The 18,374-nt window shown below is 48.0% G+C and overlaps 2 protein-coding genes across 14 annotated transcripts in view; one reads left to right on the top strand and one right to left on the bottom strand.

Annotated features, from left to right (window-relative positions):
• The window catches only part of LCA5L (lebercilin LCA5 like), a 54,222-nt gene extending 46,801 nt beyond the window's left edge, over positions 1 to 7,421 (top strand). For 5 of the 8 annotated variants that reach the window (XM_027041586.2, XM_027041587.2, XM_027041589.2 and 2 more), the window contains 3 exons: positions 769 to 872; positions 1,044 to 1,161; positions 6,719 to 7,421. In XM_027041586.2, coding sequence (XP_026897387.1) covers positions 769 to 872; positions 1,044 to 1,161; positions 6,719 to 7,401 — 905 coding nt within the window. In that variant the 3' untranslated portion in view covers positions 7,402 to 7,421. Of the gene's footprint in view, positions 1 to 768; positions 873 to 1,043; positions 1,162 to 1,545; positions 1,745 to 4,157; positions 4,835 to 6,718 lie in introns of those variants that run through there. The other 3 variants (XM_053220546.1, XM_053220547.1, XR_008297524.1) reach the window with 3 other exon arrangements.
• Positions 1 to 18,374, bottom strand: part of GET1 (guided entry of tail-anchored proteins factor 1) — a 61,396-nt gene that overhangs the window by 33,873 nt on the left and 9,149 nt on the right. For 3 of the 6 annotated variants that reach the window (XM_015063177.3, XM_027041595.2, XM_015063178.3), the window contains exons 3-5: positions 17,010 to 17,077; positions 14,511 to 14,625; positions 12,253 to 13,247 (exon numbers count right to left, since the gene is read on the bottom strand). In XM_015063177.3, the coding sequence (XP_014918663.1) occupies positions 13,174 to 13,247; positions 14,511 to 14,625; positions 17,010 to 17,077 (257 nt within the window). In that variant the 3' untranslated portion in view covers positions 12,253 to 13,173. The other 3 variants (XM_027041592.2, XM_027041591.2, XM_027041594.2) reach the window with 3 other exon arrangements.

An 18,374-nucleotide genomic window follows, 5' to 3' on the forward strand; every position in this document is an offset into this window, starting at 1 on the left:
CCGCCACCCCCCAGATCTGCCAGCATCAGGCTTGGCTCAGAAGAGGTACAATAGAAACACCCTGTTTTGGTAGAAAAAGTCACTACGTGCTCACTTTTAAAGGCAGTAATTTCAGGGGCACCGGGGTGGCTCCGCTGGTTAAGCACCTGACTCTTGATCTCAGCTCAGGTCGCCATCTCAAGGTCATGAGTTCAAGCCCTGCACTGGGCTCCATCCTGGGTGTGGAGCCTGCTTTAAATAAATACATAAATAAAGGCAACAACCTTGACATTTTCTTGCCTTCCTTTGTTTGCTTCTGCTGTGTAATCCAGAACAACAGCCAGCAGAGATGATCGTACCAGCCATGGGGCCATTTAGATGGGATAACACTTTGAGGAAAGTGAGGTATAGATTTAGCGGTGGACGATCTAACCGCTGGTTACCAAGAGCACTGACGCAGGACGTCCCTGTGACTCACTCCCTCACGACTGTGTGTCTGTGGCGGGGACAGCGGGTCCTCCCAGAGCAACGTGGACCTAGCCTAAAGCCTCCTCGCTCTGGAGCCTAACACTGTGATTTGTGCAACCTTGGTGGCCCCAAAACGAGACAAAACAGGCAAAATGATAGGGAAGAAAGGAAACTGGCAAATGTTAAACATATATTGGAAGAAAAAATTTTAATATCTGGTATACTTTGTTTTACACAACAAATGTGTTATTTTCTCTGTAAAGTCAATATTGCACCCACATGTAAAATATGTTCCTTACACATAATGTACCTGTTCTGCAGTTTCTTCAACAAAATCCACACAAGCAGACAGAAGTTTTTTGTTTACAAGCATGAAACACCAGGAAACCCAAAAATCAGAAGATGTTCCATCTTTGACAACTAAGGTACAACAAATTTGAATTCTTGCAGTGTCTATTTACAAAAATAGACTATGAACAGTCTCTTACTCTACACAGAAAGTATTCGTATTCAGTGAATAAAATACAATTTAAAACTATCTGTACCCAAAAAAATGGGTTTTTTTTTTTTTTTTTTGCTGCTTTCCTAAATTATAGGGTAAAAAGACAACTGGAAACGTTGGTCATAAAGAAAAATCCACCGGAATGACCTGTGCGGTTCCTCCCTGTATCAGCAAACTACCAAACCAAGAGGAGTCCAAGAAAAAATACGAAGGTAATTTTAACTGCTTTTAAAAGTGTCCTTTACTCTTACCTGATCTTTTTAAGGTGTGAATTACTCTGTGTGTGTGGGTGTGCGTGTGTGTGCGTGTGTGAGAAAGTACACATAAAACACATACATACAGGGGTGCCTGGGTGGCTCAGTCAGTTGAGCATCTGACTTCATTCAGCTCAGGTCATGATCTCGCAGTTTGTGAGTTCAAGCCCCACATCGGGCTCGCTGCTGTCAGCCTGTCAGTGCAAAGCCTGCTTAGGATCCTCTGTCCCCCTCTCTCTGCCCCTCCCCTGCTTGCACCTTCCCAAAAATTAGGGGGGAAAAATCATACAACATAAAGAATTATTATGAAATGAACACCATGTGGCCATTCTCCTGCTTAAGAACTAGGTCATTTGGGGGCACCTGGGCGTCTCCGTTGGTCGAGCATCCAACTCCTGATTTCAGCTACGGTCATGATCCTGGGGTCGTGGGATGGAGCCCCACGCCGGGGTCCGTGCTGAGCGTGGAACCTGTTGAGATTCTTTCTCTCTCTCCCCTTCTGCCACCCTCCCCTACTCGCTCTCTCCAAAATAAAAAAAAAAATTTTTCTTTTTAATTTAAAAAGAGCTAGGACGTTAGTGTTGCCCAGAACACGCGTGGGCCCTTCCTAAGCACTTCCCCGCCCCCCGCCCATCAGAAAACAACCAACATGTTCAGTTTGCTGCCGGTCACTCCCTTGCTGTTCCTCCCCATGTCCTGTCCTCGTACACATCTTTAAACAGTATGTTCCGTTCTGATAAACTGAGTAGCAAACCCAAACCCAGCTGCGTAGAGGGCGATGCTCCCGTTAACGAAGACTTGACATAAAGACTGCAGGAGGAGATGCACAGACTGGCTTCAGCCTCCCAGGATGCTCCTCCGAGAGCACCGAGGAGGCCACGCAGCTCCCTGGGAGGCTGGGGAGCTCCGGAGCCGTGGCGTCTACACTCCGGGACAGGGCCAGTCCGAATTCCCTGTGCTAAGATCAGCACACTCACCTCCAGCTCCTGGGGGGAGGTCCCAGCAGAACGCTCCTGGGGGGTGGAATGAGAGTCCCCAGCCGACCCAGGCTGCCGCTCACGATGGAGAGGGCAGCACCTTCATCGGGCCACGGGCAGGACAGGCCAAGGACATCGGGGGCCTGGGAGCTTTGCAGAGCAGGGATCCCAGTGACACCAACCCTTGATGCTTCAGCCTCTTTGCGTCCGGGCTGGTCGCCCTCTGCCTCTGGCGCGCAGCTATCGTGCTGGGACCTCCCTTCCCCTGCAGGCTCCTGTCACCCCCTCCTCTGCCAGGTCTTGTTCTTAAACCGCGTCCTCCTCCTCCTCGGCCAGCGCCATCATCTCTGAGAGCCACATCTTGGGAATGGGTGCATGTGGGGGAAATGTGTTTACCTTCACCTGGAGATGTGATTCTGCCCTCGTACCTGATTAATAACTGGCTAGAAAGAAACTTCTAGGCTGGAGATGATTTCCCTCCAGAATTTTAAAGGCACTGCCCCACTGCGTGCATGCCACATTATTGCTGCAGGGGAATGCGGAGTCCCTCACGGCCGTGTGAGCACAATCGCCGTGAGAGAACTGTCCCCCAGGGCCCCGGGTCACCTGCTCCCCCTCGGCAGAGTGGGGGGCTTCAGGAGAGGCTCTGGAGGGGCCACACCTTTGGTGTGGGACCAGACTGGCTTTAGAGTGTTTCTTTTTTTTTTTTTTTTAATGTTTATTTATTTTTGAGAGAGAAAGAAAGAGAGACAGCATGATTGGGAGAGGGGCAGAGAGAAAGGGAGACACAGAATCCAAAACAGGTTCCAGGCCGAGGTGTCAGCACAGAGCCTGATGTGAGGCTCAAGTTCACGAACTGTGAGATCACGACCTGAGCTGAAGTCGGATGCTTGACTGACTGAGCCACCCAGGCGCCCCTAGAACACGTTTCAATAACACAAAGGCTTGGCACGACTCACCTGCAAAGCCACCGTGTCTGGTGCAGTGGGCAGAAGCCAACAACTCCATTTTCACCTCCTCCTGGGGTCACTGGTCTAAGTTTTCCGCTTGTCCTTTAGTCCGTTTGTAATTCGTATTCTCCTAGAAACTTCATCCGTTCATTTGACGGATGTTCATTGAGCATATACTGTGCCCTGGGTACTGCCCTGGGCACTGGGGGTACAGCGATGAAGACAAACCGCCCTGCCCGCACATGTGTCCGCTCCAGCGCAGACAGACAGACATTGGGTAAAACAAGTAAGGTGTGCAGTAGGTTGAGGGCGTGAAGTGAGGGTGGGAAGACAAGTGGAACAGAGGAGGCTAGGGAAGGGCAGCTGCGGTGGGGCGGGGGGAAGGGGCCAGCCACGCGGACCCCCAAGAAGAGCATTCCAGGCCAAGACCCCATGGCCCGGAGGACAGATGTCATGGGGTGGGGGCGGGGGGAGCCGAAGAGAGGGGAGGGGAGGCCAGATGTGGTACAGCTTTGTAGCGTGCTGGGCACACGGGCCTTCTCTCCGGGGGGGAGACGGGGAGCCGTGCCAGGATTCGAGTCAAGGAGGAACCAGGGAAGGTGACAGACCAGGGCTGGGAACATCAGAGGTGCAAAATGAGCAGTCTCCCCCAACTCGTTCACATCTGCATCAAGTATCACAGGGCACAGCTAACAGTCATTTAGAATTAACTAGAGTCTGCTGGCTTCTTCCCTCACCATGAATTCTTAAAACAACTTCTCTTGCTAGAATTCCTAGTTCCCTGGATTAAAATGAGTAATTTTATTTCTGTGTGTTCATGCGAGAAAATCCTCCAACTCTGTGTACGCATGCCACTGTCCCCATTGTCCCTCCCAAATGGGCGGCTGGTCAGTAATCAGGTGGTGGGGCGGCCCATCCTCGGGAGGCAGAGGGCAGGGCCTCCTGAGTGCCCGGGGAAGGACCAGGGAAGTTCACCTTCAAGTGGCTTTTTCATTAACAACACACTGTGAACGTCCTTCCCCGTCAGCTCACGTGTACGCAGCCCATTCTCTGTAACCACCGCCCGGAACCCCCTCGACGGCACGTGCTATGGTTTCTGTAACCATGACCCCTCGACAGACACCTGGGACGCTTCGCCATTACCAAACCGTGCCGCAGTACACATGCTGGGTGTGTGTTTATCGCATTCGGTCCTAGAAGCGAACTCGTTGACCATGTCGCCATCCAGAAAACGCTGTACTATTGACACACCCACCAATGGGGACCCGGAAGTTCCAATTTCCCTGTATTCTCACCGAACCTGGAAATCACTTGTCCATTTGGATGGGTGAAAAATGCTCTCGTTGTTTTAACTGGTACCACACCCAGCTGGTAATGATGAACATCCGCTGATGATTTCTTAGCAAATGTTACTTCTTCTTTCATAATTTGGGTTCATAAATCTATTTACCCGGTATGTTCTAGGAAAGCCGAGCATTTCAGGCTCGTTGTCGGCACCTTCCCCTGTGTTCTAATGTTGGATGCGTTTGGTTTCTCACCTCTCGTTGTCCCTTTCATGTGCCTGTCGGGAGATGTCAGTAAGTGTGCTACACGTGCCACCTTGAAATAGAAACCGACTGGATTTAAACATCACCAAACAGGGGCGTCCGGGTGGCTCAGTCGGTCTGATCTCACAGTTTGTGGGTTTGAGCCCCACATCGGGCTCTGTGCTGATGGCTCAGAGCCTGGAGCCTGCTTCGGATTCTGTGTCTCCCTCTCTCTCTCTCTCTCTGCCCCTCCCCCGCTCATGCTCTGTCTCTCTCTCTTGCTCTCTCTCAAAAATAAATAAACATTAAAAAATTTTTTACAAAAAGAAAAGAAAAGGTTAACGGTGCCTACGGCTTGCTGGAAGAACCTGGGGTGAGGTTTTTGCTCTCTTCTTTATACCGTATACTTTCCTGGGTGGCTTAAACTGTTCTCCAGGAGGATGTATTATCTTTATAACCAGGAACATAACAGCTCTGGGGGCCGCTGTTTAGTAAAAACTGGCAATGACCCCGAGAGACTGAAGATGCAAATGGCCAGACCGCAGACAAAAATAGAAGCCGACCCACAGGCTGCAGCAGGCCGGCCCCGGAAACCCTTTCCCGCCGGGCAGGTACAATCCGCAGCCCAGGACGCCAGCCGGCTGGACGTCACACGGCACCTCTAGGAACGACCCAGGCGGCCAAGCGAGGACTTCCCTAACCGCTGGCCCAGAATGGCCAGGATTCGATGGATAACCTGCCGCCTCCCTGGTTTTTGGTTCTTCTGTCGCCTTGGTGGCAACCAGACAAAGGCGAATCCGTACCCCCTGATTAATCGATCGCTGAGGGGGCCCCACTGCCAGCTGCCCACGGCTCTTCCAGGCCTATCGCCCCCATCAGGGCCCGCCTGCAGCCCTTCCTTTTCTCCGGCCGAAGCTTTCCTACTCCCCTGCCTGCCTTTGGGTCTCTGCCAAAGTGCAGGTGACGCGGCTGACTACCTCGCGGTGGCAAATTCATTTAGTCCCACAACTTGAACGGTTCTGTTAAGCCAAACGGGACCATGAGGACAACCTATGAGGAAAAGGTTATGGCACTGGGGGGCCTACTGGCAGTGGGGTGAGGGAAAGAGACAAGCATGTCTCCGGCTTCTGGCTTGGGGTTCTGACCGCGAGCTGATGCCGTCCGTGGAGTCAGTAAAGGGAAGGGACACACGGGAGAGGTATGTGTCGGGGTCTTCGGGAGACAGACATGGTGGGACGGACAGAGGAGGGTTAGAAGATTCTGGAGGCATGGGATAGGCCAGGGGAGACCAGCCGCGGATGCGGAGGCACCCCGGGGCTGGGAACAGCTGGAGCCATCACCCTGAGCCTCAAGGTACAAAGGGAGAAAATTGGACAGAACCACTGAACGAGAGTATGGTGGCAGGAAGAGCTCGGTCCGTTTCAGCTCCGCCCGGGGCCTACAGGAAGAGTCCATCTTCCACCTGCCCTTCAGTCTCCTGCCAGTGCCTCCCATGAGCCCAACCCAGCAGGAAGCCAGAGCATGTGAGAGGTGGATGCAGGTGCATCCATAAGAGCCATTCTACGGGGATGTAGGGAAGCTCTGTGGGGGCAGGTGGGGAACAGTTAGCCCACACAGCATGGGGGTGATGAGTTCCATCTTGAAATTGTCCACTTTGAGGATCCCACAGGGTCTCCAGGTGGGTATGTCTCACGAGCAAGTCAACCTGGTGGTGTAGAAACTAAAAGAAAGACCTCAGTTGCAGAACTCTATGTGAGAGTCATCTAAATATAAGAATTTTAGAATGGGGACCTCTCCCTGAGAAAGGGTGAGGTATTGGGGCACCTGAGCGGTTCAGTCAGTTGAACGACCGACTTCAGCTCAGGTCACAATCTCACGGTCCGTGAGTTCGAGCCCTGCGTCGGGCTCTGTGCTGACAGCTCAGAGCCTGGAGCCTGCTTCGGATTCTGTGTCTCCCTCTCTGTCTGCACTGCCCCCCCATACTCTGTCTCTCTCTCTCAAAAATAATAACTACACATTTAAAATAATAACGATCACTAAACAGACTATTTTTCGCATACAGATTTATCAAAGGAAGAGGACCATTTGGAAGTACGAGCACCTCCAGAGAACCCTGAGAGACAAAGGGAGAAAAAAGATCAAGAGAAGAAAACCACTTTAGTGCCCGAAGAACAAGAAGTGCCACCAAAGAGAATTCAAGACACTCACCCTGACAGGGAGGACACTCGGGAAGACGACGCAGTGAAGGAAGAGTTCAGAAGTCTGCAAGTCAGTGACGCGGGTGAGGGGCCCAAGAAAAACGCAGCTGCAAACGTCAAAATACCCTTCCGGCAGAGAAAGCATTACTTGTTCACGGAAGCCACCGAGAACCTGCATCTGGGCCTGCCCGCGTCAGGGGGGCCGGCCAGCGCAGGCAAGGCCCACGGGCTCGCGGAGGGACCAAAACCAGAACGTTCTGTGAGCGGGTACGAACCCTCTTTCGGCAAGTCTTCCCGACCCAAAGCAACCTTCAGCGAGAAGAAAAGCAGTCTCATGGAGGAACTGTTCGGGTCAGGCTGTGCCTTTAAACATGACCTGACCAGCACGGCTGCCCCCAGGGGGGCCGAGGAGACTGCAAAAGGCATGGCGCACCATCCGCCTCCCGGTCAGGCCTCGGCCAGCAATGCTTTTGGAGATTCTAAAGTAACTGTGGTAAACTCCAAGTCGTCTTCGCCCACCGAAGAGAAAAGGAAAATAATTATTTAAATAGAAGCTTTATCCTAACATTCTGATTTGATATTCTCATTCTTACTTGCCTTCCATCTTACAACGTTAGCGCGCGCGCGTGTGTGTGTGTGTGTTGTAGTACTTAGACTGACTGGATAAGTAAGGTTTTGTTTTATTATATAATCTAATTCTAAAAATCCAGGGGCACCTGGGTGGCTCAGTTGGTTAAGCGTCTGACTCCTGATTTCGGCTCAGGTCATGATCTCATGGTTTGTGGGTTCGTGCCCTGCGTCAGGCATCTCACTAACAGTGCAGAGCCTGCTTGGGATTCTCTGTCTCCCTTTCTCTGCCGCTTCCTTGTTCCTGCCCTTTCTCTCAAATAAACACTTAAAAATAAATAAATAAATAAATATCCATTGTGATTAGCCAATGAAAACATTTCAAATATAAAATTGTATCTTTTTTTCCCTACAAATGAAACACGTCCATTATCTTTTGGAAAACTGATTACATGGCTTTCATATTCTACGGACCTCGATGGCTCATAAGACCAAGTTAGTCACCAAGAACACACACGTCTCATATATATAACAATGTTCTCAGCAATCACGCTGGGTTTTAACTAAAAAACATGGAAGCAGCCGTGAAAGGGAACAATATGATCAGTAGACTCTATTAAAAAAAAAAAAAAAAGGCACAGTGATTACCAAGCTTGGTTTCATGAAAATTATTTTTGAGTGCTCTCCTATTCGGTTAACCAGGCCTTGTGGTGACTTTCCTCATGTACACCTGAGATTCACTCTTTTTATTTCTACTGGTTGCATACACGCACCTTGACCTGTATTCTGTTAATCTTGTTCTGAAAGAGCATATGGGCCTAATCATTGTCCACTCCAGCCAGCCGCTCTGTCCTAACAGATTCAGGATACTGACAGCATCTCCTGTGGGGACAAGATGGGGGCTGGACTCCCAGTGCTAAGTAGCTTACTTACCTGCAGTGATTTTTAAGGGCCGCTTCTTGATAACGGAGACCGTGCTATTTCCAAAGAGGTGTATTGGGTTAGAGTGTGATAACACTTAAAAAAATTGAGAATAGTAAAACAAAACTTTTAAAAGAAAGTGAAAGCCATGGTGGAAAACCATTGTTCTTAAAACCAAAGATGAGATAAATATTGTAACTGCCATGCATTTGACCGTTAGGAAAGCTACCCTGGGGAACAGAGTAGGAAGGGGAGAACAGGAGGCAGAGGGAGAATGAGCCCTCCCCCAGGCTTGTAAGGGGAGATTCGCAAATGCAGGTCAATTGACATAAATGCCTGGCCCTGAATTCTGGGAAATTTACTAAAAGGATCCTTAAAAATGGTGTACGGAGTAATATTCCATGTTATAACATCTACTTGCCTTGTAGCAGATGTAGAAGTTTTCAAGGGGTCTTTTCTTATGCCTACCCACAACAAAAGCATAAATCAAAACATTAAATCAGAGCCATCCGAAAGGGCTTCTGTAGGGAACTACTTAATAAAAATATAATCCAGGACTGTTGCTTTCTGGTCATCTCAACTTTTTAAAAAATTATGCATGGGAGCACCTGGGTGGCCCAGTCAGTTAAGGGTCCAACTCTTGACTTCAGCATAGGTCATGATCTCACAGTTCATGACTTCAAGCCCCACATTGGGCTCTGTGCTGACAGCTCAGAGTCCGGAGCCTGCTTGGGATTCTGTCTCTCCCTCTCTCTGCCCTGCCCCTCCTCTCTCTCTCGCTCTCAAAACAAACAAATAAACATTTTTTAAAATTATGCATAGGAATGGTTATAGGGTAATAAAATGCTAACTTTTTATTTCTGAAAAATAAAATTGTGGCTGACTTTTTTTTTTCTTTTGAGAGAAACAGAGCACAAGCGGGGGAGGGGCAGAGAGAGAGAGAGAGAGAGAGAGAGAGAGAGAGAGAGAGAGAAAGAGAGAGAGAGAAAGAAAGAGAGACAAACAATCCGAAGCAGGCTCCAGGCTCTGAGCTGTCAGCACAGAGCCCAACATGGGACTCAAACCCACGAACCATGAGATCATGACCTAAGCCGAAGTCGGACACTTAACAGAATCACCCCAGTGCCCCAATTGTGGTCAACTTTTAAATTTATTCCTATGATTTTCGACAATGAACATACTCTATAACCAACAGGAAAAAAAGGTTTTATAATAAAAACAAGAGAGCCACTTCCTGTAGTCTGGAAGACAAGGAACTCCAGCATTCCTGCTCATTAAGAAAGCTAAAAATGTTGTACCAGCTCTAACGAACATGTGTTCAGTTTTCAACTAGGTCGCACAGCCGGTAAACACGAAGTGAAAGCAGGTACCCAGAGAGGCAGGTAAACAGAGCTCTGACGTCAGCTCTTGCCTAAGGCAGTTGCCACAACTGGAGAACTGAGTCTCCAGGACAAAACCCAGTGGGACAAAGTCTGTCCACCCAAGCAGGGGCCTGCCAGGAGCCCCACCCATGGGACGGAAGGCTGGGACATCCAGGGCCTTCAGCCTCCAGGACCTGGAGAAATTGTCTCAGACTCTGAGAGTCTGTAGCCAGTCTGCCCTCAACCTCCCGGGAAGCCTGAAAACTGGATTACCTACAGAGGGCAGTAGAAATGCAAACTGTCTGGAAAAGCCTGTCTTTAACCCAGGTCTCAAGAAATCCCCACAGACAATTTTGTTTTGTTTTGTTTTAATGTTTATTTTTGAGAGGGAAAGAAAGAGACAGAGGTGAGTAGAGGAGGGGCAGAGAGAGAGGGAGACAGAATCCGAGGCAGGCTGCAGGCTCCGAGCTGTCCGCACAGAGCCCGACTCGGGGCCTGAACCTGTGAACCACGGGATCATCACCTGAGCTGAAGTCGGATGCCCAACCAACTCAAGTCATCCAGGTGCCCCATCCTCACAGATTATTTTAAAACTCCGGCCAGGTCAAGGAAGAGTGAAATAGTTGACTAGGATTCTACCCCTCATCCAGGCAACAGAAGGGTATCAACCCCAAAAGGAAATGTTGGTGGGTTTATGTGTAAAGAGCTCCACTTAATTTATCATAAATGTAAAGCAGACCATAAAGAGAGCTTTAGGTGTTCAAGATCATGACCTGAGCGGAAATCAAGAATCAGACACTTAACCGACTGAGCCACCTAGGCGCCCCTGTATCCAGTATTTTTTAATAGAAATGCAAAACCTATAGCTATCCATAAATAAATAGAAAAAAAGAAAAGCTCAAATGTTAATATTAGTAATCCCCGCTCTGTGCAATCATGGACTTTGTTTCCTTGCTTCCAAGTAGGAGTTGTTTGTTTTTTTTTAATTTTTTTTTTAATGTTTACTATTTATTTTTGAGAGAGAAAGAGAGACAGAGACAGAGTGCGAGCAGGGGAGGGGCAGAGAGAGAGGGAGACACAGAATCTGAAGCAGGCTCCAGGCTCTGAGCTGTCAGCACAGAGCCTAACATGGATCTCAAACTCACAAGCTGTGAGATCATGAGCTGAGCTGAAGTCGGTCGCTCAACCGACTGAGCCACCCAGGCGCCCCTAGGTATTACTTTTATAATTAAAAAAAAAATTATTTTAAAAACACATCCATCAATATTCATATACACACCAGGTATCGTTGGAAGAGTCGTTTTTTTTTCTTTTTAAATGAGCACTTACTATTTTTTTAGGTATTACTTTTTTGTTTAATGTTTATTTATCTCTGAGACAGAGACAGACAAAGCATGAGTGGGGGAGGGGCAGAGAGAGAGGGAGACAGAATCTGAAGCAGGCTCCAGGCTCCGAGCTGTCAGCACAGAGCCCGATGGGGGCCTCGAACTCACAAACCGTGAGATCATGACCTGAGCTGAAGTCGGTCGCTCAACCGACTGAGCCACCCAGTCACCCCTAGGTATTACTTTTATAATTTAAAAAAATTATTTTAAAAACGTATCCATCAATATTCATATACACACGGGGTATCGTTGGGAGAGTTGTAAGAAACTGGTACTGACGGGAAACAGAAAGTGGGCTGACAGGACACTAACCGGTCAGAAGATAGATCTACTTTTCATTGTATCCCTTTCTGTATCTCGTGAATCCAGTACGATGTTTATTATCTATTTAAAAACAAACAGACTTTTAAAAAGCCGCGATGCTGTAAAACACGGCGGCCGTGTAAACGTCCCTGACGTAACCTTCACAAACAAGTACTGCGTGCAGAACGGACACGGGCCGGGACTGCGCGTCTCCTCCTCCGGCCTCGGTGACAGTCGTCAAAATTCTTGAGTATTAAGCGGAAGATCAGATCATTAGGAGACGAGCAAGGGTCTTGTCAGGGAGACTGAACACGAACTAGTGATCCACGGGTGTCCCTGCGCACGCCGTGCCCGGCCACCGACGGCTCCATACAACCTGCCTCCAGGCCTGCAGCTCGCTCAGCGCGGGCAGTAGGCACGCGGCCTCGAGGGCCTGGCCCCGGAGGCTCCCTGGTGCCCCCTCTTCGCCTCGGCAGGTGGGCCTCTCATCCTTTGTGGCCAAAACACCCCCTCGGATGCTTTCGCTAGAAATACTCCCTGATGCCTGCTCCACGTCCTTTCTGAGGAAAGCTAAGTCAGCCCGGGGCTGGGAAGTCTGAAGGAACGAGAAGGGGAACCTGACCCCGACTCTGGAGACACACTAGAACGTTCTGGCACTTTGTCTTTTCCTGGCACAATTGGCAGCTTCTCAGGTCACTAGGGGAGTCGGGAATACAAATACTACCTTTTAAAAACCGGTGACAGGATTTAGTTTTAAGGTGCAGTGGCCAACTGAGTTAACAGTCAAAGCCCTCTGTCACCTGTCACATTTACAAACTGGTCATAGCAAGTTAAGTAACCATAAGGAAGGAAGTCACACAAGCCCTTGCAAAACTTTTAATTATAAAAAAGTGTTTTACACGGAGAAACTAGACTCATCGTGATCGTTTCAGTGTGTACAAATACCATCACTATGTTGTACTCATGAAACTAACACATCATGTGTCAATTATAATTCAAAAAAAAAGAGCAACAGTAAAAAAGAAGTGTTTTTAAAAATGTATCCACTCAAATTAATTTAATCAGAATTCCCAGTTTAAGTTTGTTCCATTCTACAGAGCATAAATATTAAATGCTTAGAAAACAGACTTCATTTGAAATGCTTTAAATATAAAACATACAATTCAAGCATAAAACAATGCATTATGATCTCATGAATACATTACAAAACACAGTGATGAAAAATCAACAGCTTCAGATAAGTAGATAATACTATACAAAGGCTTGCCCAACACGTGACATTTCAACACAGGAAGGGAAAAAACACAAGCAATGTCAGTTAGTGTTACTCTTAGCAGTACTACACGAGATTCCAAATTCCACTGGCGGTATTAAAGTTAAATTGCTTTCCAATCTGGATCAAGAATAGCACAAAGTCTTTAGAGTACTTAAGTTAGAAAACCGACTTCCCATTGGCAACATGACCTTTAAAATACGCCAACAGGGCAGACCCCGAGTCACAGCGTGTGGACACCCACGCCACACCCTTCTCCCGACAAACGTGCGGCTCTGCTGGCCGGGGCACTCGCCTGAGAGACCAGAGACCGGCCGTCTGGCTCAACGACAAGTGCACAAGATCAGGCCTCTCGTATCTCACATAAGATCCAAGAACAAACACATTCAACAAAAAAACCTAACCTGTGTGCTTCTGTTTCCTTTAAAAAAAAAAAAAAGTATCAGGTTTTTAGCCTATAAGGAAAAATCCACTGTTGACAAGTGTCTCAGCTGGACTCGTCTGGTCTCTCAGCTGAAAGGGTGCAGCACAATAGCCACGACTTTGTTACAGACTAAAATCCAACAGGTGATTCCAACACCACCTAGAAACCAAGAAATTCAGCATCAGAGAGCATGCCAACGGTTCTGCCCGTATTTCTGGCCTCTGCTACCTTTAATTTACAGGAATCCAACTCTTTGTCAGCAGTGCTAGGCTACAAAAAACTCAGACTGTGTCTCCTGGATTCAGACTCATCAGACCTGATTCACAGGCTGCCTCCTTCATTAAGAATCACACGAACTGGCAATGATGCGAATTTCTTTCCTGCCAGAGAGGCGTGTTGTTATGACATTAATAAATTAGAAAACCACCCTGTAAGACTATTTGTTTTTCCTTCTCAAAATACTGTTATAAACTAGGCCATGTCTACCCTTGCCGTTCATGCCCAGGTGAGGACAAAGCAATAGGAAAGCAGGCTGCAAGAGTGCCCGTGGCCCCCGAGATGCCGGGGCCTCGTGCTCTCCTGCTCAGCGGCCCTGAGAGCCCACCAGCAGTGCCCACAAGGCTGGGGGGAGAAGAGGGGCAGAGGGAGAAGGATGCGGTGAAATTGGAATCTTTGGGAACGGTCATTCTTTTTCACTCAGTAAATTACTTCCAGCGTGATCACAAAACACAACCAAAGGCTGGCGGGCAAGGATGCACGTTGCATAACCAGACGACGACAGTAAAAAATGAGGACCTAAACAAATATCTTTAACAGAGAAATTAATGAAGAGCAGTTTTTTGAAATTCCTTAAAAAGTCTACTGATACGGGAAAGGGTTTACAATATAAAGTAAAAGGGGATATAAAGTTACATGTACCAGACGACTTTAGTTGTATAAAACAAATAGAAAATAAGACTGGAAAAACATACCACAAAGTTAAGAGAAGTTATCTATAGCCCATGAGATGGTTTTAAAATTGTTCTTGTATTTCTCATCATTAATGATATGTACTGCTTTTAACATCCCAAGGATGTTACCTTTCAAAAATAAAAGAACAGCCAATAGCAGTAAATGCTGGAGAAATGCCAAGCGTGAGGAACGAAGAGGTCACAGAATCTAGGGACTAGAGATGGGCGTTTCAATGAACAGGGCATCAAACTCAAGGAGTGGACCTCGGTTCTGTAAGCAGACTGGACACAGAACATGCCGGTGACGCTGGCCACGGCAGGTAACTTCTCTCGGCCTGTTTCTTCACCGTGAGCCTGCTGTGAGGCCCAGACACCAAGAACTGCTCACTAGTGAAGGGACGAGGTGGGGGTTACTTCACCTCGTACCCCGCATGTCCGTATTCTTCCCCTGGGATTTCCAGAAAACTCTTACCTGCTACTCTGGTAGGAAATGCTACCAGGCGGTCTAGTGGAGCTATCCATTTACTCGGTACCACGGCCACAGGGACGGAGTAGTATTTCCAAATGAGCGACACCATCAGGGCAGCCTGCAAAGACACTGCCGGTGAGCGGACAACCTGCCAGTGACACAACCGATAACCAAGAAAGACGAGAAACACGCAAACATACTAAGGAAACTCTCCAAACCGATGAGGTCAAGCCCTATCAATCAGTCCTCACGGGAAACAGACCCAGACGCACAGCCACTAATTTCCGCTGGCGGCACCCTGAAACAGTGTCTAATTAGAGACTCGTCCACAGGACATTGGCACACACTGCTGCCAAGTGGGGCAGCCTTCTGTGAGCTGACATTTTACTGTTTTAATATGAATAACAAATACGCACTATTAAATTAGCTGATAAATCAACCCGGGTCCCGCATAACGAAGGGGTTCTTTAAGTAGCCAGACTATGATAAACACACCTTATTAGTGACAAAAGTGATCTCACGCCTCTGTGATCCTTGGAAAGCCAGTCGATCTCCCACCCACACACGGTGCTGGCCTCTACGCGTGGAGGGAGCCCAGGGAGTCTACACAGTAGGCAGTGAAGCAGCATCCCTTCGGTTGTCCTCACCCATTTCGCGGCTTTGAATCAGCCACTCGAATGAGCGACCATAAAAGAGGGAATCTGGCTCGATTCCTGCCCTCGGGAAACCAGCCAGTGTCACAGTGACAATGCCTGGGGGTGAGTACTTAAATGTACCCAGACAACCTGGGCTGTGTGGGGCGGGCCCCAATCCCTTCCCCAGTGAGGACCACGTGTAGCGCCGAAACCCAGAGGCCACTGAAGGCAGCCGCTCGTGCGTGCACAGCACGTCCATGACCTCAGAGTATCTCAGCAGAAGCAGGGGTTCCACAGGAACCTTCCGACCCCAGACAGGAAAGCTGGGAATCAATGGGCTGGACTTTAACGAGAACAGCGGCCCCCCCCCCCGGAGAGCGGGCAGTCACTTCCACGTCCACACACCACACAACAGCCAGCGACCCAAACCGGCACTCTCACAAAATACGCTCTCTAGGGGCACCTGGGTGGCTCAGTCGGTTAAGCGTCCGACTTTGGCTCAGGTCATGATCTCACAGGTTGTGGGTTCGAACCCCGTGTCAGGCTCTGTGCTGACAGCTCGGAGCCTGGAGCCTGCTTCAGATTCTGTGTCTCCCTCTCTGCCCCTCCCCTGCTCATGCTCTGTCTCTCTCTGTCTCAAAAATAAATAAAACATTAAAAAAAAATTTAAAAAAACAAAAACAAAAACAAAAACACCACTATCTAAATAAGCTTCCCTCCCTTCCCCACACGCTCCCCAAACTGCACTGGAATAAAGGCAGTAGGAAAGAGCTCCAGGGAAGCTACTTCAGCATTCATGTGCTGAAAACCTCAACGTCTCACAATTCCAACCGAGAAAGGCTTTCTTGGAGCCCTCGCGCACCGCTGGTGGGAACACAGCCGGTGCAGCCGCTGCGAAACAGTATGGAGGTTCCTCAAAACATGAAACACACAATTACTGTAGAATTCCATTAAACTAGAATTCCACTTCTGGGTATTTGCCCAAAGGAAACAAAAACACTAATTTGAAAAACTATACAGCCATCCTTATGTTTACTGCGGCATTACTTACATTAGCCAAGATACAGAAGCAAAATGTCCAGTGACAGATGAGTGGATAAAGAGGAGGTGGACACACACACACACACACACACACACACACACACACACAGGAATACTACTCAGCCATTAAAAAGGATGAGATCTTGGGGCACCTGGGTGTCTCAGTTGGTTAAGCGTCCGACTCTTGGTTTCGTCTCAGGTCATGATTTCATGGTATTGTGAGTTCAAGCCCCGTGTCAGACTCTGCTCTGGCGGCACAGAGCCCGCTAGGGATTCTGTGTCTCCCTCTCTCTCTGCCCCTCCCCCGCTTGTGCTGTCTCTGTCTCTCTCAAAATAAATAAATAAACTTAAAAAAAAGAAAAATAAAAAGATGAGATCTTGCCATTTGCAACAACATGGACGAACCTAGAGAATACAGTGCTATGTGAAATAAGTCAGACAGAGAGAGACAAATACCGTATCATTTCGCTCACATGTGGAATCTAAAAAAACAAGATGAATAAACACAAAAACTAGGACCTAAATAAATTTTAAAAAAAGCAGACGGCGAGCACCAAGTAACACAGAAAACGGTTGATTCATTATGCTGTACACCTGAAACTAACACTGTATGTCGTACTTCAGTTCAAAGAGAGAGAGAAAGGCTTTCTTCTAGTCTAACTTATAAATCCACAGTGCTCGGTTCCATGCTGGCAGGATGACGCAGCACAGCGGCCGAGAGTGGAAAAGCCTGAATTCTCACACCTGGACTCTGGGGGCTGCAGAGTTCTGGAGGACAGTCTGGTACCAATTTTAAGGACCCCAGGTGACACAATAGGGCACTTACTTGCAATACATAGAAGGCAACACTTATAACCCATTTTATCTTGGCCAACTGGGCTGTCCGAGCTTTCACTGAAAGGAAAACAAGGATGAAATCATTATTATCAGTCCTGAAAAATGAAGAAAATACTCAAAGTACACAGAAATGTCATTTTCATTTTATAAAATGTTTTCCAATTCAGTGTATTTACAAATTATAAACCAGACAGGTGCCTGGGTGGCTCAGTCAGTTAGACATCCGATTCTGGACTTCGGCTCAGGTCGTGATCTGGTGGCTCATGAGTTCGAGCCCCAAGTCGGGCTCGGTGCTGACAGCTCAGAGCCCGGAGCCTACTTCAGATCCTGTGTCTCCCTCTCTCTCTCTGCCCCTCCCCGACTTGTGTGTGTGCGCACGCGCTCTCTCTCTCAAAAATAAACATTGAAAAATAAAAAGAAAATATAAAACAGAATTTCTTAAAAGCCACACATTATGCCAGTCATTAAAATAGAATCACACACAGGGGCGCCTGGGTGGCTCAGTCGGTTAAGCGGCCAACTTCGGCTCAGGTCATGATCTCACACAGTGAGTTCAAGCCCCGCATCGGGCTCTGTGCTGACAGCTCAGAGCCTGGAGCCTGTTTCAGATTCTGTGTCTCCCTCTCTCTGACCCTCCCCCATTCATGCTCTGTCTCTCTCTGTCTCAAAAATAAATAAACGTTAAAAAAAAAAAATTAAAAAAAAAAGAAATAGAATCACACACAGAATTATAAGATTTGAAGCTTTAATTGTGAAAATGCTTAAAACTACCCATCTACATCAGAGATTCCTTTTATAGTGCACTTATCACTCACCAGGAGGACTAGATTTGCTCCCCAGGCCTCCCTGTCTACACAGCACACTAACCCAGAAGTGGAAACCTGGCTAGTCCTGGGCCTGGGTGGGCCCTTCCGTAGGTCTTACGAGCCATGGAGAGAGCTCTCTCACCCAGCACATGGGTGAAAAACGTCTTCATCACAGGAGACTGCTAGGGGTGGTGGCAAAAGTAGCAGTGAACAAGACCAAACCCCAACCCTGAAGTCTATACTGGGGTAAGGACACTGCTGGGCATTTTTGAGAGTATTCACAAAAGCCCGTGGGAATCCAGGATGACACTTTTTCAGGCTTGTCTCAAAATGTATTGAATTTGAAAATGTCTACCTACAGAAAACGAAGAAAAACTCAGAAGATGTTAGTTGTTTCTGTGCTTAGGAAGCAAAGGTTCACAGGCAAGTAAGGAGAAAGTAATAATGATCACTGGGTTTCTTCCAGACAACCTAAAAGTTCCTTTCAACATTTAGAACATCGAAGAATCAAAACATATTCTACGAATCTTTATATAAAAACTTCCCTA

Source organism: Acinonyx jubatus, chromosome C2, assembly GCF_027475565.1.
Source record: "Acinonyx jubatus isolate Ajub_Pintada_27869175 chromosome C2, VMU_Ajub_asm_v1.0, whole genome shotgun sequence".
Lineage (NCBI taxonomy): Eukaryota > Metazoa > Chordata > Mammalia > Carnivora > Felidae > Acinonyx > Acinonyx jubatus.